Source organism: Gallus gallus, chromosome 3 (assembly GCF_016699485.2).
Source record: "Gallus gallus isolate bGalGal1 chromosome 3, bGalGal1.mat.broiler.GRCg7b, whole genome shotgun sequence".
In the NCBI taxonomy this organism is placed as follows: Eukaryota; Metazoa; Chordata; class Aves; order Galliformes; family Phasianidae; genus Gallus; species Gallus gallus.
The window spans coordinates 17,477,619-17,496,349 of NC_052534.1; the positions used below are offsets into that span (position 1 = coordinate 17,477,619).

An 18,731-nucleotide genomic window follows, 5' to 3' on the forward strand; every position below is an offset into this window, starting at 1 on the left:
ATGCAACCAGGGGATGAACCAGAGCCAGGGGCCACCCGAGGCACCCAGTCAAGGCAGCAAGAGATGGGGTTACAACATGGGCTCAGGAAGATGAGGCCGGAGACAGGCACACCTAATAGTATAGCCCAAGGATGGTCTGGGTGCCCAGGGCTGAGCTATTGGAGCTCCTTGTTCATGGGCAGAGGGTGTGGGCAGGTGTCCCAGATGAGGCCAGTCAGCACCATTAAGCTCCACCAATGCCCTCCGGGTCCTGGTAAGGATTATCTTAAGAGAGGAGGTGTTAGCAGCTCCAGAAAGTCAATTATGATACCATACACTGAATGCCAATTTATGGTGAATGAGTCTCATCAGGTAGAATGGCAAGAAAGAAAGGAGATCTTAAGGGAGAATTTTGGAAGGCAGCAGGGGATGGTCAAGAAGCTGGTGCTGGGACTGCATCAGTGTGCTTCATCAACAGATAAGTTGAAAGTTTTAATGTGAAACTGTTTTGAGTTATTGGAGGCAAAAAGTACCTGTGGATTTTGTACAGAATAGAGCAAGGCTTGCCTAACCCAATGAGGCCGGAACAAATTGTATTAAAATTACATTAACTTCCTAAGGCAGTTCACTTCTATTCCCAAATGAGGCTCAGGATAGTGTCAGACAGAAAGATTTTTTTTATTTTTATTTTTTAACAAAGGTGGCCAGAATGTGAAGATAACAGTATTTGTAGGCAAGTTCTGCTCATTGAACTTTAACACGGTCACCATGTTGGACAGGGTACTGGCTGAATGGAAGCTAGGCTTCCTATTCACCACCACACCATTAGCCTGTGCTGTTCTTGACCTGACTCTATTTTACTGAGTGCCCCTCACGTAAATTGGTAATATACATGCCTGTGTTGGTTATACAGTGATTTGAAGTCTGATAAGAGGAGTAAAAAATCATTTATTATCATAAGATCAGTATTGACATGCTGTAGCCAGAATAGGTACTGAAAGACCATGCCTACTTAATAAACTGCTTAACTAACTGTATTTTGGGCTGCAGAAAAAGGTTAGAGATGTGTACACATAATAATTAGGAAGAACATAAATGTCCAAATAACACAACAGCTTTTGCAAGTCCAGAATCTTGGTATGTTGCTTGTATTAGTAAGGACTGCAATTCACCTTACACTGGAAGGCAGACTTGCCTTCTGTGGTATTATAAAAAAAGAAACGACTGAGCCAAATATTTTGTAAGAACAATGTAAGCTTTGAAAAGAAAATCCCTGAATAAAATCAGGCAAAATCATGTGCGTGGCTGGAGTCTATGGTGTAAGGAGGGAGCCAGACTCCTGCATTTATTTAAGTCTGCTTACTACATAATTCAGGGTAGTGGGGTGAACTAAGGATGAAGCATTAACTTCAGCATAGAATTTTTATTCTGATCACTGGAGCCTAAAGTTATTAAAAGAACAAACACAATTATGACATCCTAGGGGACTGGCATGCTTATAAATCTGAGTATGCTGCCTGTTTCTAGCAGAGCATGTATGTATGGATCTGTGTACTGCATGCTTGTTATTTTAACTAGGTTTGCTGCAGCTGTTGCTCTGCAAAGAGCCATTTAATCCTCAGGGGAAAGAGGAACTTCAGAAATCCTCACATTAATATCTATTACGGAAGATAACTTTTAAATAAATTCATTATTTGTGTGGTTAAAACTCTTATCCCTTGAATAAGAAAAAAGAACAATCTCTTTGCTAGTTCCAGACCTTTCCTAGCTCCCAGCCAGTCAATTTATAGCACCATAAAATATTAAATAACAGCTTTCTCTTCCTCTAGTCCTTCAAAATGATGAGAATCTGTTTTCATGATTGGGAGGGGTGTGATTACTTTCTGAAGAACAGATGCCTGTATTCTTTAAATTTAACCAGTGTATGTGATTTTCAGATTGGCTTTTATGTAAATATTTTGAGCATCAGATATCTCAGCATTACCTACTATGCGTGCACAAGAATGCTGTAAGTCCCAATCTTTTAAGTGCCTGCCAGCAGATTGTGTATGTTATATAAAGGGCATTAGATTTCATCTGACAGCCTCAACTTCACTGTTGTCAATGCAGAGTACATTGTAGTTCTTGGAGGTGTCAGCAGAAAAACAAACAAATAAACAAAACCCAAAAAAATAGAACAACAAAAGAACACATCAGGTTCCAAAAGAATAGGCTGTTAACTCTTGAGAGGGCTTTCCTGGTGTATTAATAGCCTCCAAAATTGTTCTGCCTCCCCTCAGTTTCTTCCTGGCATTGAAGACTTTGCCTCGGTGTGCTGCTCTTCCTCTTTGCTCCACTGCCTGTGGCTGAGGGTTCTTTCCCCTCCTGTTCCTCTCCAGCTTCCTGTTTAGCCTACTGGGAACCCTTCTAAGGCTACTTCTTCTTCTCACATCTCCTTCTCTCTTCTCTCTTAGCAGTAGTGCCATCCAAACAGCTGCCAGCCGGTTGCCAGGCGAACGTATTTTTGTATGGCACTACATCTCGTCACCGTGCCTTTACCGAGTCACTTCTGCTGTTCCTCCTCCAGTTTCTCTTCTGTCCTCGGCTTCCTCCTGTTCTGCATGAGTTCGTTGTCATATGCATAGCTGAAAGTGGGCGACTTCCAGCAGTGCCCTAAGATAGTGTCTGTAATACCCACAGATGCAAACAAAATTGGAAATCTCTGTCATCTGGGAGATTGTGAAAAGAGTACTTGGTTCTCTCCAGTCGAACAATTCACCACATTTTAGAATTTTTCTAAATTGTAGAAACTAAAAATCTTACAGGTACATTAAGAACAAAATAAAGCATGGATGTGTTAAAGGAAGGTTGTGTCAGATTAATCTGTTAATCTCTTGAGACGACAGCTGGTTTCTCAGGCAAGGAAAATGCAGCAGATAGTGTCTATCTTGACTTTAGTAAACTGCCACCAGGGAAACTCTACGTGAAGATTTGGATTAATAGAAGAACTGCAGAACTGATAAGAAAATTGCAAGAGAGGAAGCAGATTGTGTTGAAAGGGGAAATATTGGACCAGAGGGTTCTTCACAAACAGAAGATTTGTAAGATTTTCATCTTAAAAACCTTGCCACAAATATTAAGAATGTGCCTCTGACATTTGTCACTGAAACAATTCAGAAGACCCCCTTTGGAGAAGGTCTGGAAAACTGTATGTGAAAAAGTAGGATCTAGAGAACTGTTCATAGTAATAATAATTAATAAAGTTGAATAATTATTACTAATTACAATTATGTAGTTATTACTAATAACTGCATTTCCAAAGATGGGCAGCAAAGGTGTGGAGTCTGGAGTGCAGGTATTATGGTGAGCAGCTTAGGGAATTGGGATGGTTCAGTCTGAAGAAGAGGGGGCTCAGGGGAGACCTTATCTCTCTCTACAACTGCCTGAAAGGAGGTTGTGGTGAGATGGGGGTTGGCCTCTTCTTCTAGGTATCAGCGACAGGATGAGAGGAAATGGCCTTAAGTTGCACCAGTGGAAGTTCAGATAGGATATTAGGAAACATTTATTCTCAGAAAGACTGGTAATGCAAAGACTGGTAACACAGACTGCCCAGGGAGGTGGTAGAGTCACCATCCCTGGAAGCATTCAAGAACCATGGAGAAGTGGCACTGAGGGACGTGGTCAGTGGGCATGGTGAGGATCGGTTGGTGGCTCAACATGATAATCCTAGTGGTCTTTTTCCACCTTAATAGTTTTATGATTCTATTAACCATAACCTTTATTATATCAATATGCAAATCACATCATGAAGGTACAGTTTTGTTGATTAGCCTGGGACAACCTAAGCAGAGAATGTCCTAGAAAAGTACTTCCTATTCTTTGCTCATTTTCACTCTTGCCCTTCTCAATGTGCTGACAGTGCTCAGATGGCCAGCAGAATGAGAAAAGTCAACAGCTTATCTCGCAGGGCTCATTTCCAGCCAGTTCAACCTACTGGTGTCAGCAAAGGAGTGGAAACACCCAACTGGGATGAGGGAAGGGGGCCCACATGTGTGTCTGCAGAATGACCATGTACATAGGGGGGATTTTAGTAGACAGCCCTGCACCTGCTACTGTAGTTCCATTCCCAACCAGCTGTTTAAACAGTATCTGGAACAAATTTTAGAGTTGCTTTTCGCTTTACTGAGGAACTGAATTGACCATGATTCTGAATCACAAGGGAAGGAATGAATACGCTTCTGCATCATCTTAGCCTGCCTCTGATTTTTTCTAGTCTTTACACTATGGACAGAATAACTCACCAGACAGGGCATTTAAAATGAATAATTATAAGTAACAGCTGTTTGAGTATGATGACAGTGCTTCATTACCTGTGCTTCTTCGTTTCTATACAATTTGGTGGTTTTGTCTTGTTCTGTCAAAATAACAAGCAATCTTGTTATTATTCTTGTGAAGGGGAACAACAAACTAAAACCGATGCCTAATGCCAGCAGTACTAGCAAAACATAGGTGCATACAGTCACTTTTCAACGTAGAAAGAAAGCAGAAGTTCTCCTTCAGTCCATATCGGGGCCAAAATCTGTCAGTGTATTTTTTCCCCATGGATATTATCTTTGTAGAAACCCTGTTTGAGTAGAAGTGTTTTACTGTGTGATCTGGAACAAAGCTGAAAGGCAACATGGCAGTCCTCACTTGTAAGAGACCTAGTGGACCAGCAACACCACGGCTTACCAAATAATTAGACAGCAAGCAATGCATCCACTTCTTGCCTGTTTAGTGATTCATTGTTCAGTCCTTAGAAGCCAAGCAGATGAGCTCTGCAGTGTTGTAGACTTCCAGATATTTCTCAAATAGGGCACATTCGAAAACCCGGAGGAAAATGCTAATAAAGAATGGATGACTGTGATGCAGTTCACATCTAAGAGGAAAGGTCACAGTCTCATGGATAGGTGCATACAGAATAAAACACTGTAGGTTATAAGAGCTGTCAGAGTATACAGAAGCATCAGAGGACTTATGATATGGAATCAAGTGCAAAAGCTGGAATTACTGTCTGCCTGCTCTCCTGCATTAAGTATGTACCAGCTTTTTAAATCCCTTGTCTCCCAGTCTTCTTTACTGTGCACTTTATTAAAAAGTTGCAATAATTATAATATTCACATATTAATCCTGATTGTCCCTATGTGCAATTCTGTCTGTTCTTGGGGGGAAAGTACAAAAACAATTTCTTTTACACAGCTGAAATACAAAAATTGTTGAATTACCATACTAGTGATACAGTAAACATATGATGATATATAGGGAAGTCTGTAACTGATTAGAAAATAAATATCAACCCCCAAAATCATGTGGCTGTGTATTTGATTCTTGCATCTTATAGAGTCAAGGATCTCTGCTGAACGTTGTAAGTGACATTTCATTACTTCAGATTTGCGATGATGAATAATCTTATATGCTGTTGGCCTAGGAGAAATATTACTATAGTAACTAGCTCATGATTCATTTGTTATGTTGTTGGGGTTTTTTTTGTTTGTTTGTTTTGCTATATTTCCTAAGGGGATGCACGTCTAGACTAAAAATGTTTAAAACAACTCTTGGTAAAGGTAATTAATTTTTCCCAGAATACGAAACATAGGGAACTGATAAACAACAGTGCCTAGATACTGAAAAAACACCTCTGGCCAATAACATTCTTAAAATTACGGGAGTATAGCTTTATTTTATTTGGCACTTTTTATTAGTAGCTTTCTGTGCTGTTATTAATCCTGTTCAGTGACCTAAGGCTGGATTCCCACATTGACAATATTGCAACTCTAATGAAATCGTTAGACGTATAATATATAAAGCGTTAAGCGTGAGGAACAAAATACTAGTGGGGTGGGTTGATTTAAATCAAAATAATGAGCTTGCCTATACATTTAAATCAGTAAAAAGGAAATCTTAGCCTGGGCAATACATTAATGTGTCATGTTTTTAATTTTTACTTATTTAATTCTTTATGATGGTTCTTCTGGGTCACTAGGAAACAAACACATGTTGGCAAGTGTTGCCTTTATTACAGTTCCTTAAGCTGAATAGGAGGATGTGTTAGGTATGTGCTTGTGTGTTGAAGGAGAGGTAGAACCTAATGTGCATTCACCGCATCTTTGGTTTTATTATGGTGGGAGATTTTGATTGATTTTTTTTTAATCAGATTGTTTAGAAAACTCATCATCCACTTCAAAGTGTGTTTGTCTGAAGCCACAATTCAGAGATGTTCAGAATTCAGATAAAAAGTGTGGAAATAGCATTTCGAAGTACCATTTTGAAGGAGTTAAAATTAATCTGTGTGGTAAACATGCACAGAAATAAGTTTATGTAAGCACATCTTATATTTAAAATTCAGTCAGAAACCTGAAATATTATCTGTAAAAAAAAGGAACTGAACTGGAAGGAGTCATTCATTTTCACCTGGGTCTTTTTCACAGCGTAGAAAAGAAAAATCCAGTTTCATACTTTTTGAAGTCCTGCTAAAGATTGCAGCTTGAATAGAAGCAATCATTAAACTGAACTAACTGGATGAATGGAAAAGAAGAAGATAATTTACTTCATATCTGCAGAAATTTGAGCAGACCCTGGTTTCAGATTTTCAGTTATTTCTGCTTATTGCTTGAGCTGAACAAGCCTCAGGTTGGGCCTCAGTGTGCATGTGCTGCCATTCTAAATTATTCCAGAGCTAAATACCAGTATAGAAGTTTAGGATGTTGTGGTATTCCTTCTGTGATAACTTGGCTTTTATTCACCCTGACACACACCAAGAGAGCAATAACTTTCTGTAACCAAAATAAACTGTGGTGGGAAGAGCTTGGCTCTGTCAGTAGAACCACGGGCTGATTTAATTTCTGCTTTGTTCTGTTTTATTTAAGTGATGCTGGGTTCAGAGGATCACAGAGTTGCATGTGACATTTCGTAAGGATTCATAAATTATGCAGCCAGAGTTGTGAGATTACAAAGGGCTGGAAACAACAAGTGCTTCCTGCATTATAGATGAAATGCTTATTTACAAAGATGACATAGCTATATTAATTTTAAGGGGTAGATATGATTAAAGGGACAGGCCTGTGCTGTTTAAGATACTAATAAGAAGAAACTCACTTTCAAGAAGAGACTAACGCATTTTTAGTGTTCCTTTCAGGTTTACTAAAATGCTCTGCTAATTTTATTCAACATCTTCTTCCTTTTCCAGCCATTTTAAGTGATTTTTTTTTTCTGCATGTATTACCTTCATGTGCAAGTAACAAAGGGACACATCCTGTACAAAGGTTCAGATACAGAACTATAAATTGTCATCACCTCTATCGATAGAAAATTCAGCTTGTTCCCTGCTGCCCTACACCGGTAGGCAGCAGCTGGGATGTGCTATCATCCCTGAGTTCTGAAGTGTAATTGGAGCGTCTAACTGGAGTATCTAATTGAAGGCATGGCCCCTGAAATAAAGATGCTGCTATTGCATCTGCTGTCATTGATGCAGTGGCTTGAACCTGCCATATGGATGCAGATCCTTCCCCTTTCCTGCGTGTGGGTGTCCTGACCAGAAGCAACTCTGGTGTGACTCCTGGAAAACCCTTCAAACTCCAGTTTGTCCTGGCTCCATCTCCTCACCTTCCTTTTCCCATGCCTTCTGTCTAGGGAGCAGCAGTCCTGAGGTTTTCCAGGGATATGTCAGTTTGATTTAGCGCAGAAGTGCCCAAGGACATGTGATGCCTGAGAAGGGATTTTGAGGTTGACCATGGCTCTTGGGAGCATCTCTGAGCCGCTGCTCCTTCTCAGCTGTTCCTCCAATAGGACTGTGCAGGAGTGGCTGTGGGCTGTCACTCTCATTAGGAGGAAAGATCCACTGTGTCCCCTTGGCACAAAGCAAGCATTACCAAGTGGAGACACAGACACCAGCATGATGGGTGAGGTACATGAGGGAGCACTGGGACCTCCTCTGATCTTAGAAGGTGCAAGGGTTAGGTGGTGAGTTGGTTTGGAGTTGGTTGAAGAACACAGGGTTGGAGGAGAAGATGACATAAAGTGGAATAATAAGAATAGTGGGCCATTGCGAATGAGGCAGCTTTTCAGCCATTTTGGTACTGGGTTTCCTCTCTTGGAACTTGTTGCTGTTTGCACGGCATGCACATTCTCTTTTATTAATGATGTTGCACACGGATGTTTTGGTGCCCGTGAAGTGTATTACACAGTGACTTGCTTATTTTTCCGCTCACACTTCTGGTTTATTCGAAGAAGAACAGAGCTTAGTGATTTTCTTGGCCGTATAGGTAAAACTTGTGGCTTATGCCAAGTACCCACCCCCGGAACTCTTATTTGCTGTTCTGTTTCTCCTCAGTAATTTGAATGTCTCCCTTTCTTCCAGCAGCTTGTTGTGCTGCCCTGGATAAGGCTCAGCCAAGTGAGAAGGAATATCCAACCATGCTGAGGTTGGGAGCTTTCTGCAAGGACGGCCAGTGAGGCTGTGATTCACATCTTAAACAGGGCAGGGTTCACTGAGGCAGCTGAAGCCTCAGGGAAGCTCAAGCATTAGTGACCCTTAAGGGATTAAAGAGAGTTTAGATTTTCGCAGGCATTTCACTAACGAAATTACAGGTTTATAATTTCATTTCACTTGCAAGGCTAGATGCTACTCTGAGCACATCCTTGCTTTCCTTGTTACAGTGGTATGTGGATAACTCAATTAATGTCACCATCCACAAGGAAGCATAAACAGCCAAAGGCACAAAACGCTGTGCCTGTGTGGCTTTCACAGAAACAGGCAGAAACTGTTAAAGGGATGAAAATGACTTTTCCTTTGTATGAGATGAGGAAGCCCTCGGTGTGTTTGCACTTGTGGCCTTTCTGCTTTAGTCCTAATAAGTCTTTTTACTGTGAGCTGGCCTAAGATAACCCGCTTCTGCCGTGTTTGCAGGCTCCTTACAAAATGTGCATGTAAGCAGTCTGGCCCTGCCACAGGCAGCAAAGCCTCAGAATCCCTCTGCTGCCTCTGAAACAGATTTTGGTGATGGTGGGAGCCCAGGTCCAGGTGTTGGTGCACGAGAAGCCTGTCTCCATCATACTGTCACAGCTGAAGACAAATAGAGAAAGCAGGCCATATCTTTAATATTATTACACGTTGTATATCACTTTTCCTTCCTTGTGTGTATGTAACAAACTGAAATGAGAGTGATGTCTCTCAAGAGCAAGTGCAGCCGTTTCTGAGGTAACAACATCAGCAGTTTGTCAGTGAATTGCCATACAGCAGCTTTGGAGGCACAGAAATGCATCAAATCTCGACTGGAAATCACCTCAGCAGCAGCATGAATTTACAGGATGCAGTAAGATGTGGCAATGAGGGGAGAGGGAAATGAGGAAGACAAAGGTGGAAATTGAGAAAAAGATTCTGGGAAGTGCAGAAGAATGGAAGGATTCTTCCTCCTGTTTTATTTCAGGCATATCTGAAATTCAGCTGTGGCTACGATGATCCCACGTGACTGCAGATGCATAATTTACCCCTTTCTGTCCACTTGACTTCTGCTGGGAGCGCTCTTCTAGCAGTGGAGAGTGGCTGTCTTTGTAGCTCACTTCAGACAGAGCAAGCAGCTCACAGACATACAAATGTGGTGAAGTGTGTCTGCATTACCCTAGCACTGGGAGTAGCTATATTTGTCAAGGAGCAACTTGCCAGTTTCCAGACTTCATAAAAGTCTGTTTTCCAAAGGAATAGTCTGTTAATGGAGATACTCACGTTGAACCTCTGATCGGAATCTTTTATTGAGACTCCGAGCTGATGTGAGAGCACACTGTATGAATCTGCAGATTGACTGGGCAGTCTATCCGGTAGTATGAGGAGCTGTTACTTTAATTCAGAACTGGACAGGATTTGGGAACTTCTGGCATTTTTCAGATAACTACCTTCTGATATTTCAGGCTTTTCATCCAGAGACAAGATGAACCACTGTATGTGAGAGAACATACAGCGCAGGATTCCAGTAATACACTCCATTCAGACTGTAACTGTTTTTCACCCCAAGAAAAGCACTGCTTATTTTTCGGTCTTCTGATTCATTTGCCATAATTCTTATCTAACCAACAACAGCAAGTACGTAAGGTAAATTAAAAACCCATATAAAATACCTCCACTCTATCCAGGTTAAAAGCATTGTTACTTTCTGATGTCCTCGTGACGGTCCAGCAGTAGAAATATGATAACTACCACAACCAAAGTGCATTCTGTACCAACTGCAGGTTGTACTGGTAATGATGAATTTGCATACGCCTGAGCCTCATCAGAAAGTGTTATTGCTTGCTGTATTTTAAGCAATAGTCCTTAAAGGTGCCATGATACAGAAAGTCTTGAAGTTAGATTAATCTAACTAAGGGATTAAATGCCATACAATAGCATCCCATAAAATCAGTGCTGGCGAAGCAATGTTGGTTATGAAGATAGCTGCTGGCCTTACTAAATTTGTGCTGTTGTAGATACTATGAAAATCAACTGCTTTAATTGATTGGTGTTCTGTATAGTTTTTACTAGCAGACGCTGATAATCCCTTTTTCCCTTTTTCTAACCATGAAAACAGTACAGGAGACAAAGTAGAATTTCATTCTTTTCATCCCCAGTGACTCGTTGAAGGGTTTGTAAAGAAATAGAATTCATTGTCATTCTAACTTATTTTAAAACTTATTTGATATACTCTTTCCTGCTAGATAACACTTTTCCGCTGCAACCATGGCTTTCCCATTTATGAGATTTTTATGGTTCTTTCCCAAGATTTATCTTACAGCTCTGGCTGAAAACACTTTTTGTCTGATTTATTCAGGTTCTAAAATGACCAAAGCAAAAGATGTCCGGTCTATGACCAGATATTGCTCCTTCCATTAAATAAAATACTGTATCACAATTCTGAGCAGCTGCCTCTAGAAACATAGCTTTGATAAGGGAAAGAAACCAGACATGACAAGACAAAAGTACTTACTGTACCAAGCTGTATTTCATCAGATATGTGTTCACTCATTTTTGACAGCATAGGATTGATCTTAACAAAATAAGGTGATATTATGTAGAAATTATTGTCATGTAAAGGGTCCATCTCTGATGTCACTGAGGTCAACTGGAACTCTGCAGTTCTCAGGAATGTTCTAGCATTGCTGTTCTTGAATATTGTACCAGAAGCTTCAGACCTAAAGTGGAAAACCCTGAGACTTAAATCTCAGCTAGATAAGCTGTTGAAATACTTAGCGTGCCGTATTGCATGTACAGTCAGCCTATGTGGCTACTGAAACTTCCTCTCTTCAGGAGCAAGCAGTGCAAATACTGCATGGAAGCAGTGATCCTGTGCTGACTCCATGTGTCATATCTCATTCAGTGGCTGAATAAGGTCACTGCTGGGTTTGTAGAAACTAGGGGTACAGAAATTAATTTTTCTTTCCCTATTCCAGTTCCTTCCCAGGATTTCCCTTTGGGTGTCGCATTTTCTGCTCACAGACTGCTCAAGTTCAACTTACTGCAAAATGAATGAAAAACTTTGCGTGTTAAAGGTCACCAGAAAAATGACAATAGGGTCACTGAATTGAGCTGCACCAGGGGAGAAAAATATTCTTGCTTTCTGTGTTGAGTTTTGTACTGACAATCCCCCTATCCCTAACTTTGCATATTTGACTTAATGAAAACTAAGGAATAAGCTTGACTCATTTTTATACCCTGCAAATTGTATGTGACCCCAGCACCATTCTATCCCCCCTCCCCTTTTTTTCTGAGGCTTAACAGTCAGTAATTTGTGTACTTTGATGCAGTAGTAGTAGCATAGTAAGAAAATGTGTGTATTTCAAGGCAGGTTATAATATTCTTTGTCTGACTACAATCTCGGAGTTGTCCAAAGTAACAAAACTGAACTATATGTCTGTATGGGAATTGTTGAGCCACAGCCTGAACCACTGATTGATCACCTGAGGAAAGGACCGGCTCAGCCCTGGGGGCACAGGTGAAGGCAATTCAGCTGTGTGACCAGAAGGGGTGAAGCCTGGCTGCACCTCTCCTAGACCCCATTTAAGGGCTGACTGCCAGCAGGGATGGATCTGTGGTTAGAGATTGCTCCCTTGTGGAGTTATCCCTGCAAGCCTGACTCCTTGGAGATGGGTGAGCATTCCTTTCCTGTTTGTCCTTTTGCCATTCCACTCCTGTATAGCCTTTCCACTGCGCTAATCTTTCTGACTGTAACAATGTCATATTATCCTTTTGCTTAATGGAAAATTAATCAAGATTATTACTGACTTTATTGAATGATGTAAGTCTGGTGCTTCAAGAGTAAGAGGTTTCTTTTTAATCTCCAGTAGAAACGGACTGCCCTCCTCTATTATTAAGTACAGTATGTAATCCCATGAACATAATGACTGTGTTTCTCCTTGTTCTTCACATTAGCAAATTATAGAGTCTTACATGATTTGCACTGGAGATTTTGAGCCATGTGGCAGATGAATAGATGTGAAGTTCAGAAATCTTTTCCACTTGGCTATTGCAATGACCCATCTCTCCTTGCAGTAAACTTTGCTGGATGGATGAATAAAACTGGATAAGAGCAGATGTTCAAGAAATTCCTTACTCAGAGGGTAGCGAGGCCCTGGCACAGCTGCCCATAGAAACTGTTGTGCCCCATCCCTGGAGGTGCTCCATTCCAAGTTGAACAGGGCCCTGGGCAGCTGAGCTGGGGGGTGGCAGCCCTGCCTACAGCTGGGGGTTGGGGCTGGGTGGGCTTCAGGATCCTCTCCAACCCAAGCTATTCCATGATTCTCTGCTCCTCTTGTGTTGGCTCAGCAGTGCAAAGAGAGGGAATGCCAGTGGCATCTCCTTGGATGAAGTACCACTGGTCTGTGAGCACTGCAGAGCCCGGAGGTCAGGGATGGCTGCGTGGCTGTGGGCATTCATGCTGGGCTCTGGCCATCCTGCTCTCAAGTCACATTCTGGAAATGGTAGCCTATTGGGAGAGTTCAATGCAGTGACCTTGACTGGAATCAGGAATCAGGGAAATGCCAGGCCTTCTGGTGGCTCTTCTGAGCCTTCCAGTGGTTTGGGAGACAGATTTGTTTTGAAAAGCTTTCTACTGTAATACCTTAATTCTTCCTGACTGTACAACAGAGGCCCTTTGTGCTTATCACACACAAAGTAGGTGAGGCTTTCCAATGCTATTATTTTAAAATCAAAGCATTAAAGACAAAATGTGATGATTTATGAGTTTTCCAAGTACCTCTCCCACCAACATTAATTGCCCCCCTGCTGTTTCTCCTGTGAAACTCTTTTGCTCTTTCAGTATGCAGTACTCGTTCAGTACTGTGCTAAACCATTGCTAGTTTGCAGTAAAAAAAAAAAAAGCATCACTTTATGCAAATGATGTTGAAATAGGTTTGATTAAGTGATAAATAGTCACATTTAATGATTGCAACTGTTGGCTTTTTGTTTGTTATTTTACAGTCAGTTTTATGGATATAAATGGCTTTACAAAATCCCTTCTGCTATGAATGCTGTAATACAGCACTCTCATAAAAATGTTTTAAGAGTTTAGTAGGGCCACCAAGCCAGATTCATAGGGAAAACACGTATCTCCAGCATTAGAGTGTCTTTTATCCCTTTGGTGGATGTCCTGTACAACTCATAATCTCCCCATACCTAGCAGCTCATCTTGTTTAAGTGCATGATGCAGTTAGGCTTCATGCCCTTTTCTTTATTCCCTCTTCCACTCTGTTTCTGGCGCATTATTATTCTTTCCAGTAATGGTACAAGGCCTCTAGAACCCAATAGTCCCCAAGAGTAATTTCAGATACATTACTGTGGTATCCCCACAGGTAGATTGAGTGCTTAATTTTTGTATAGGTCAGCTATTGAGGAATGTGCTTGCTCCTGCTTCCTCCATAGTTACCTAATAAGACAGAAATATTTCTGCCCCCCTTTTATTTGTCCTGTGATTGAACGCTGGTCCTCTCCCGAGTCTGGAGCACCCAGTACCCATATATGGTTGATAATGAACATTAAAGGAAGGTGAAAGGCCTGTATGGAGACAAACCAATGGGGAGACCTAGACGAGGTGTGATTATGGCTGCATGAGGGCTGAATGAACACCATTTGATTGTATCTTTGTCTTACATAGGGTTTGATGACCTACATGCTTGTGCAGATCCCGGAGCTCCTGAACATGGATACAAGACGCCCAGTGCAGGTGTTTTCTTTGAAAGTGTGGTAGTCCGGTTTCATTGCCAAGAAGGATACAGGCTTAATGGTACTTCAAAAAAACTTTGTGTGAGACACTTTAATGGCTCCCTTAGCTGGAAACCAAGTGATAAACCTGTGTGCCTACAAGAAGGTAAGTCGGTTTTCTTAAAGCAGTTCACCAGTGTCAGTGCTTCTCATTTGTATGTGTACCTTGTCCTTGTGTCTCAGCACAAACCACAACAGGTTGGAGTCCATTTTATTGGATCTTATTTGATACATACTGGAGTTTCCCATCCATGATCATCATTCCTCTGTTAAGTTCGTACTGTGAGAGGTTCTGTGTGTGTTCCTGTGTGCTGAAAAGGACATAAAGGAGTCTTAAGGAAAAAAAAGCAATGGAGTTCTCCTTTTACCCAGTTACAAATTGATGCAGAAAGAAGAAAACAATCACTGTTATCAGTAAACTGTTTATCACTATTTGTTAAAACTGCATACTTAATACTTCTTTCTGTAATATCTCACTAGGAAAATATAATTAACATCCACTGTCACTGTTCCTGCTAATAAGGAGTTTTAAACAATTGTATTTTATGGCATGTGCATGCTTCAAGTGAGAAAATCAAATATGCATGAAATGCAAAAAATCACTGTAGGAGCTTACTTTGAGATAAATCGGACTATTATGCATAAAACAACTTATTGTAGTGCATTTCTGAATTTGTATTTGGTTTTAACTAATTAGGGCATTAAATTACTCTCTTCTTCCAGGAATTTTTAGAAGCAGGATTAATATGAATATCATAAATATAAATTTTGGCCTAAAATACCCCCAAGCAGTGTGAAGTATTTATTTCGCTAAGTATATTAAAGCTATAGCTTGTTCTTTATGTTGCATTATTTTGGTCAACAGAGCTATTAAAATCAACAGACATGAAAAGTGTTAGTTAAATCAGGTGTGCACATCTTAGTGTTGTGTCTTCTCCACTGAAGACATCAGCAATTGTCTCACAGATTTCATGGTGGAAGAAGACAAATTCTATTTTGGGAGGCCTTCAATCATTAAAGATAAGATAAATGGACAACCTTAATTCAAAAGTAGTTACTTGTGCATGTGTGTGTGTCATAAACACACTTATATGGAATCCAGAATCACTCAGCCTGAACAGAAACTGCAAGTGCTTTATGGTGATAGATGGGTAAGTACAAGAACCCCATTGCAGGACAGGGGCACATGAAGTCGTGTGCCATGACAGGAGTGAGCAAGGCCTAGGAGAACCAGGCTCAGGGATATACGTGAAGGGGACAGTCCTGTACTGTGGTCTATGTCAATGTGATGCAGTAAATATTTGGGAGAGTAGCCAGAAATAATTGGCAAGTAGTCCATGGTCTTTCAGGTAGCTGTCCGCTTGGTCAAGGAGGGGTCTTGTTAAAATATGCCACAGGCAACAGAGCCTTGAGGGATGCAGTCTTGAGCTCTCTTTTGATATGCACTGAGATTACAATTAGTATGTAGAATGTAAAGACAATCAGTCTAGTAACACCAGCTCATAAATTGTATGGGAATGTGCTGTCAGTTTTGAGGGTGATCATAGGAAAATGAACCTAATAGTGACTGAACAGCACGCATCCTAACTGGTGGAGTGGCCACAGACAGAAACAGAAATGGGGCACACAGGTCAGCCTATCTTTCAGGCAGAACAGCTCTTCAGTGGTTTTGTGGAACTACAGTGCAGTGGTCTTAGCAGGAATTATACCAGGAACTTCAGAAAAATGGCCCATCCAAACTCTTCGAGGATAGATCATTGATTGTGACACCAGGTAAAGACTCGGATCTACTTTTAGATGAGATTTAACATATAGGCAAACAGACTAGAATGTAGACTCTGTACCCCTAGAGTTTAGTGGTAAATTATAGGAGGAAGTCCAAACAACAACTACGACCCCTGATATCAAGAAATGGGCTGGCTGTGCAGTGCAAACAGATCTTGTGGTTAAATTGCCCTACCCACAGCACTGAACAGATTTTACTTGATTTTTCAACGTTGAAATTATATGAAAGTTTGAAGAAATTCATAGGTTGTAGCTCAGAGGAATTAACTTCATAGGAAGAAAGGAAGTGGTGGTCATTTTCTCGGGTGGTGCTGGCTGAGGAACTTTGATACCTGGACCTCAAGTACATATGTAGATAGGATGAAACTCTGGCACAAATCACAGAATTATTTGGAGCTTTGCTATGTCAAAATTAGCACAGCATGTGACCAAATCATTCACATGAGTTATTAGCCTCACTAATAATATGCATCCCTGTTGAAAATTATGTCCCCAAGCCATGTAGCAATGGATACAATCAGGCTGTTGAAAGAGGAAGAGTATCAAGGCACTGATGTGTTTAGATATTGGTGCTCAACACTGTGTCATGTGGCACGATCTCTTTGCAGACCACAAAAAAAAATAGTGATGGAGTTACCATAACAGTAATTTTGAAATAATGCCTGTACCATCCACAGTATTAAAAATAAGCATTGACCTGTTTTATTGAGTATAAAGTGCTTTACTGAATACTGAGACCTCTTCCCAGCCCCAATGGCCCAAGTCTATGGAAATTCAGATCACAATGCCTTCAACAGCGGAGCTGCCACTAATATCACTGTGATCAAAATTTCCTCCAAGTGTTTTTTAAAAAGAAAGAAATTGGAAGATAAGAATGTGATGGATGATGTGACAACAGGTGCTTAGGAGATAATCATTACTTTTCAGCACAGAACACTTAAAAACGATTGCAAGCCAGCGTTCTGATCAAGCAAAGTACTTAAGCTTGAGCATGGCTGTAATTATGTGATTAGTCCTCTTAAAGTTCTATTTCCAAAATTAAGCATACAGAAAAATACTTTTTATTATTTAGACTGAAGAGTAGGACCCTGATACAGGATTTAGTGAGGCAAGCACATAAGTGCTTTCCTGATTAACGGTGCTTCCCTCAGGTATTGTTAAAACAATCTTAGGATTTAGCTCAAAAAGAAAATGATGACAAAATTATTTCTTCTTTCCAATGCATAATACAACCACTGATTCAGGGTAAATGGTAAGCAAAGGTTCAGTGGCAATCTGTAGGACCTACCCATTTATTGAAGTGCTTTTCAGTGTGGTTCTTGTGTGTACCAGGACCAGAATCATGAGGAAGGAGCACAGTGGGGAGGTGGGGAGTGCAGGAGCATGGCACAGGAGCAGAGCAGTCAAGGAGTTTGAACAGTGTTTGTGGGAACAGGCTGCCCAGAGAAGCTGTGGTGCCCCATCCCTGGAGGTGCTCCAGGCCAGGCTGGATGGGGCCCTGAGCAGCCTGAGCTTTGGGGGCAGCCCTGCCCATGGCTGGGGGTGGGGCTCGGGCTCTGGGGGCTTTAGGGTCCTCTGCAACCTAAGCCATTCTGTGATTTACCTATGGCGTAGATAGAAGTCTCCCTTGCAGAAATTCTATAAGGGCATGTGAAAAGAAATTTAAAATTTGTAACAACTACTGCTGAAGTAGGAAGTTAATGTTTTAACATTTGTCATTAATCTATCACAGGGTGAAACAAGCTTCTTATGACATTCACCCGGTTAGGGCAGAGGCTGATTGCCATGGCTACTGGGGTATATTCTCCATGCCTCTGGTGCCGTACAGCACATGTAAAGGTCAAACACTGCTATCTGAGCCCGAATAGTAAAAACATTCAGTACTTTGCAGCTGATTTTAAGTTAATTTCAGGAGCTTGGTTTCAGCTAAGGGTAATTTCATATGACTTTATACCTATACGTTATGAAGTACGATTCTCTTTGTTTGCTAGAATAATCTCTAATCACACATTAATGGTACTTACAAAAGGAAGAAAAGAAACTTGTTTGAGAATGTAATAATCTTAAAACTGCTCTTCATCCAGTTAACTGGATTTTATAACTGTCATTCTTTTTGTGAAGTGGCAGGAGATCTTAACTGTCAGTGCAAGAATAAAGTTGCATGACTAGGTGCCAGTAAACGCACTGTCAAGAATCGGCTTGCTTAGAGTTATGTTCTCATGTTGATCTATGGCCTGTTGTGAGTGTAACTTCCATCAATTCTAATGCAGTTATGCGCATAAATGCCAAAGCTCTAAGGTAGGAATTTTGTATTTACTGTTTAAGAGCAATATGTCGTGTTGTTCACACTTTAATCTAATCTTCTCCCACTGTGATAATGTGGCTGCTGAGACTGTTGCCCTACTTGTAACAAATGCTGCCTCTTTCCTATGAGATTGAATCTAAATTTACAGTCTGTGTGGGGATAGCAACTAAGCTAAGAACTGTGCCCTGCTCTCCCAGTGCTCCTGCAAGCAGATGCCTTAGAGATGTGCTCAGTGCCTCGTTCTCCCAGTGGCAGGGATGATAAACAGGCAGTAAAAGGAATGGGCTAGAGCACAGTTTGGCCACAATTTCCTCATATGACATTTAGTGCTCGTTTCTCTTAGCCTTTGTCCCTGGATCTGTGAGATGTCTGAAAACTCTTTTTTTTTTTTTTTTTTCCCTCCATCTTTTAACACTCTTGGCC

The 18,731-nt window shown here is 41.0% G+C and overlaps 1 protein-coding gene across 1 annotated transcript in view; it reads left to right on the top strand.

Moving 5' to 3' along the window:
* Window positions 1-18,731, top strand: part of SUSD4 (sushi domain containing 4) — a 70,969-nt gene that overhangs the window by 25,668 nt on the left and 26,570 nt on the right. The window contains exon 2 of the mRNA XM_015283936.3: window positions 14,112-14,324. Coding sequence (XP_015139422.2) covers window positions 14,112-14,324 — 213 coding nt within the window. The remainder of the gene's footprint in view (window positions 1-14,111; window positions 14,325-18,731) is intronic.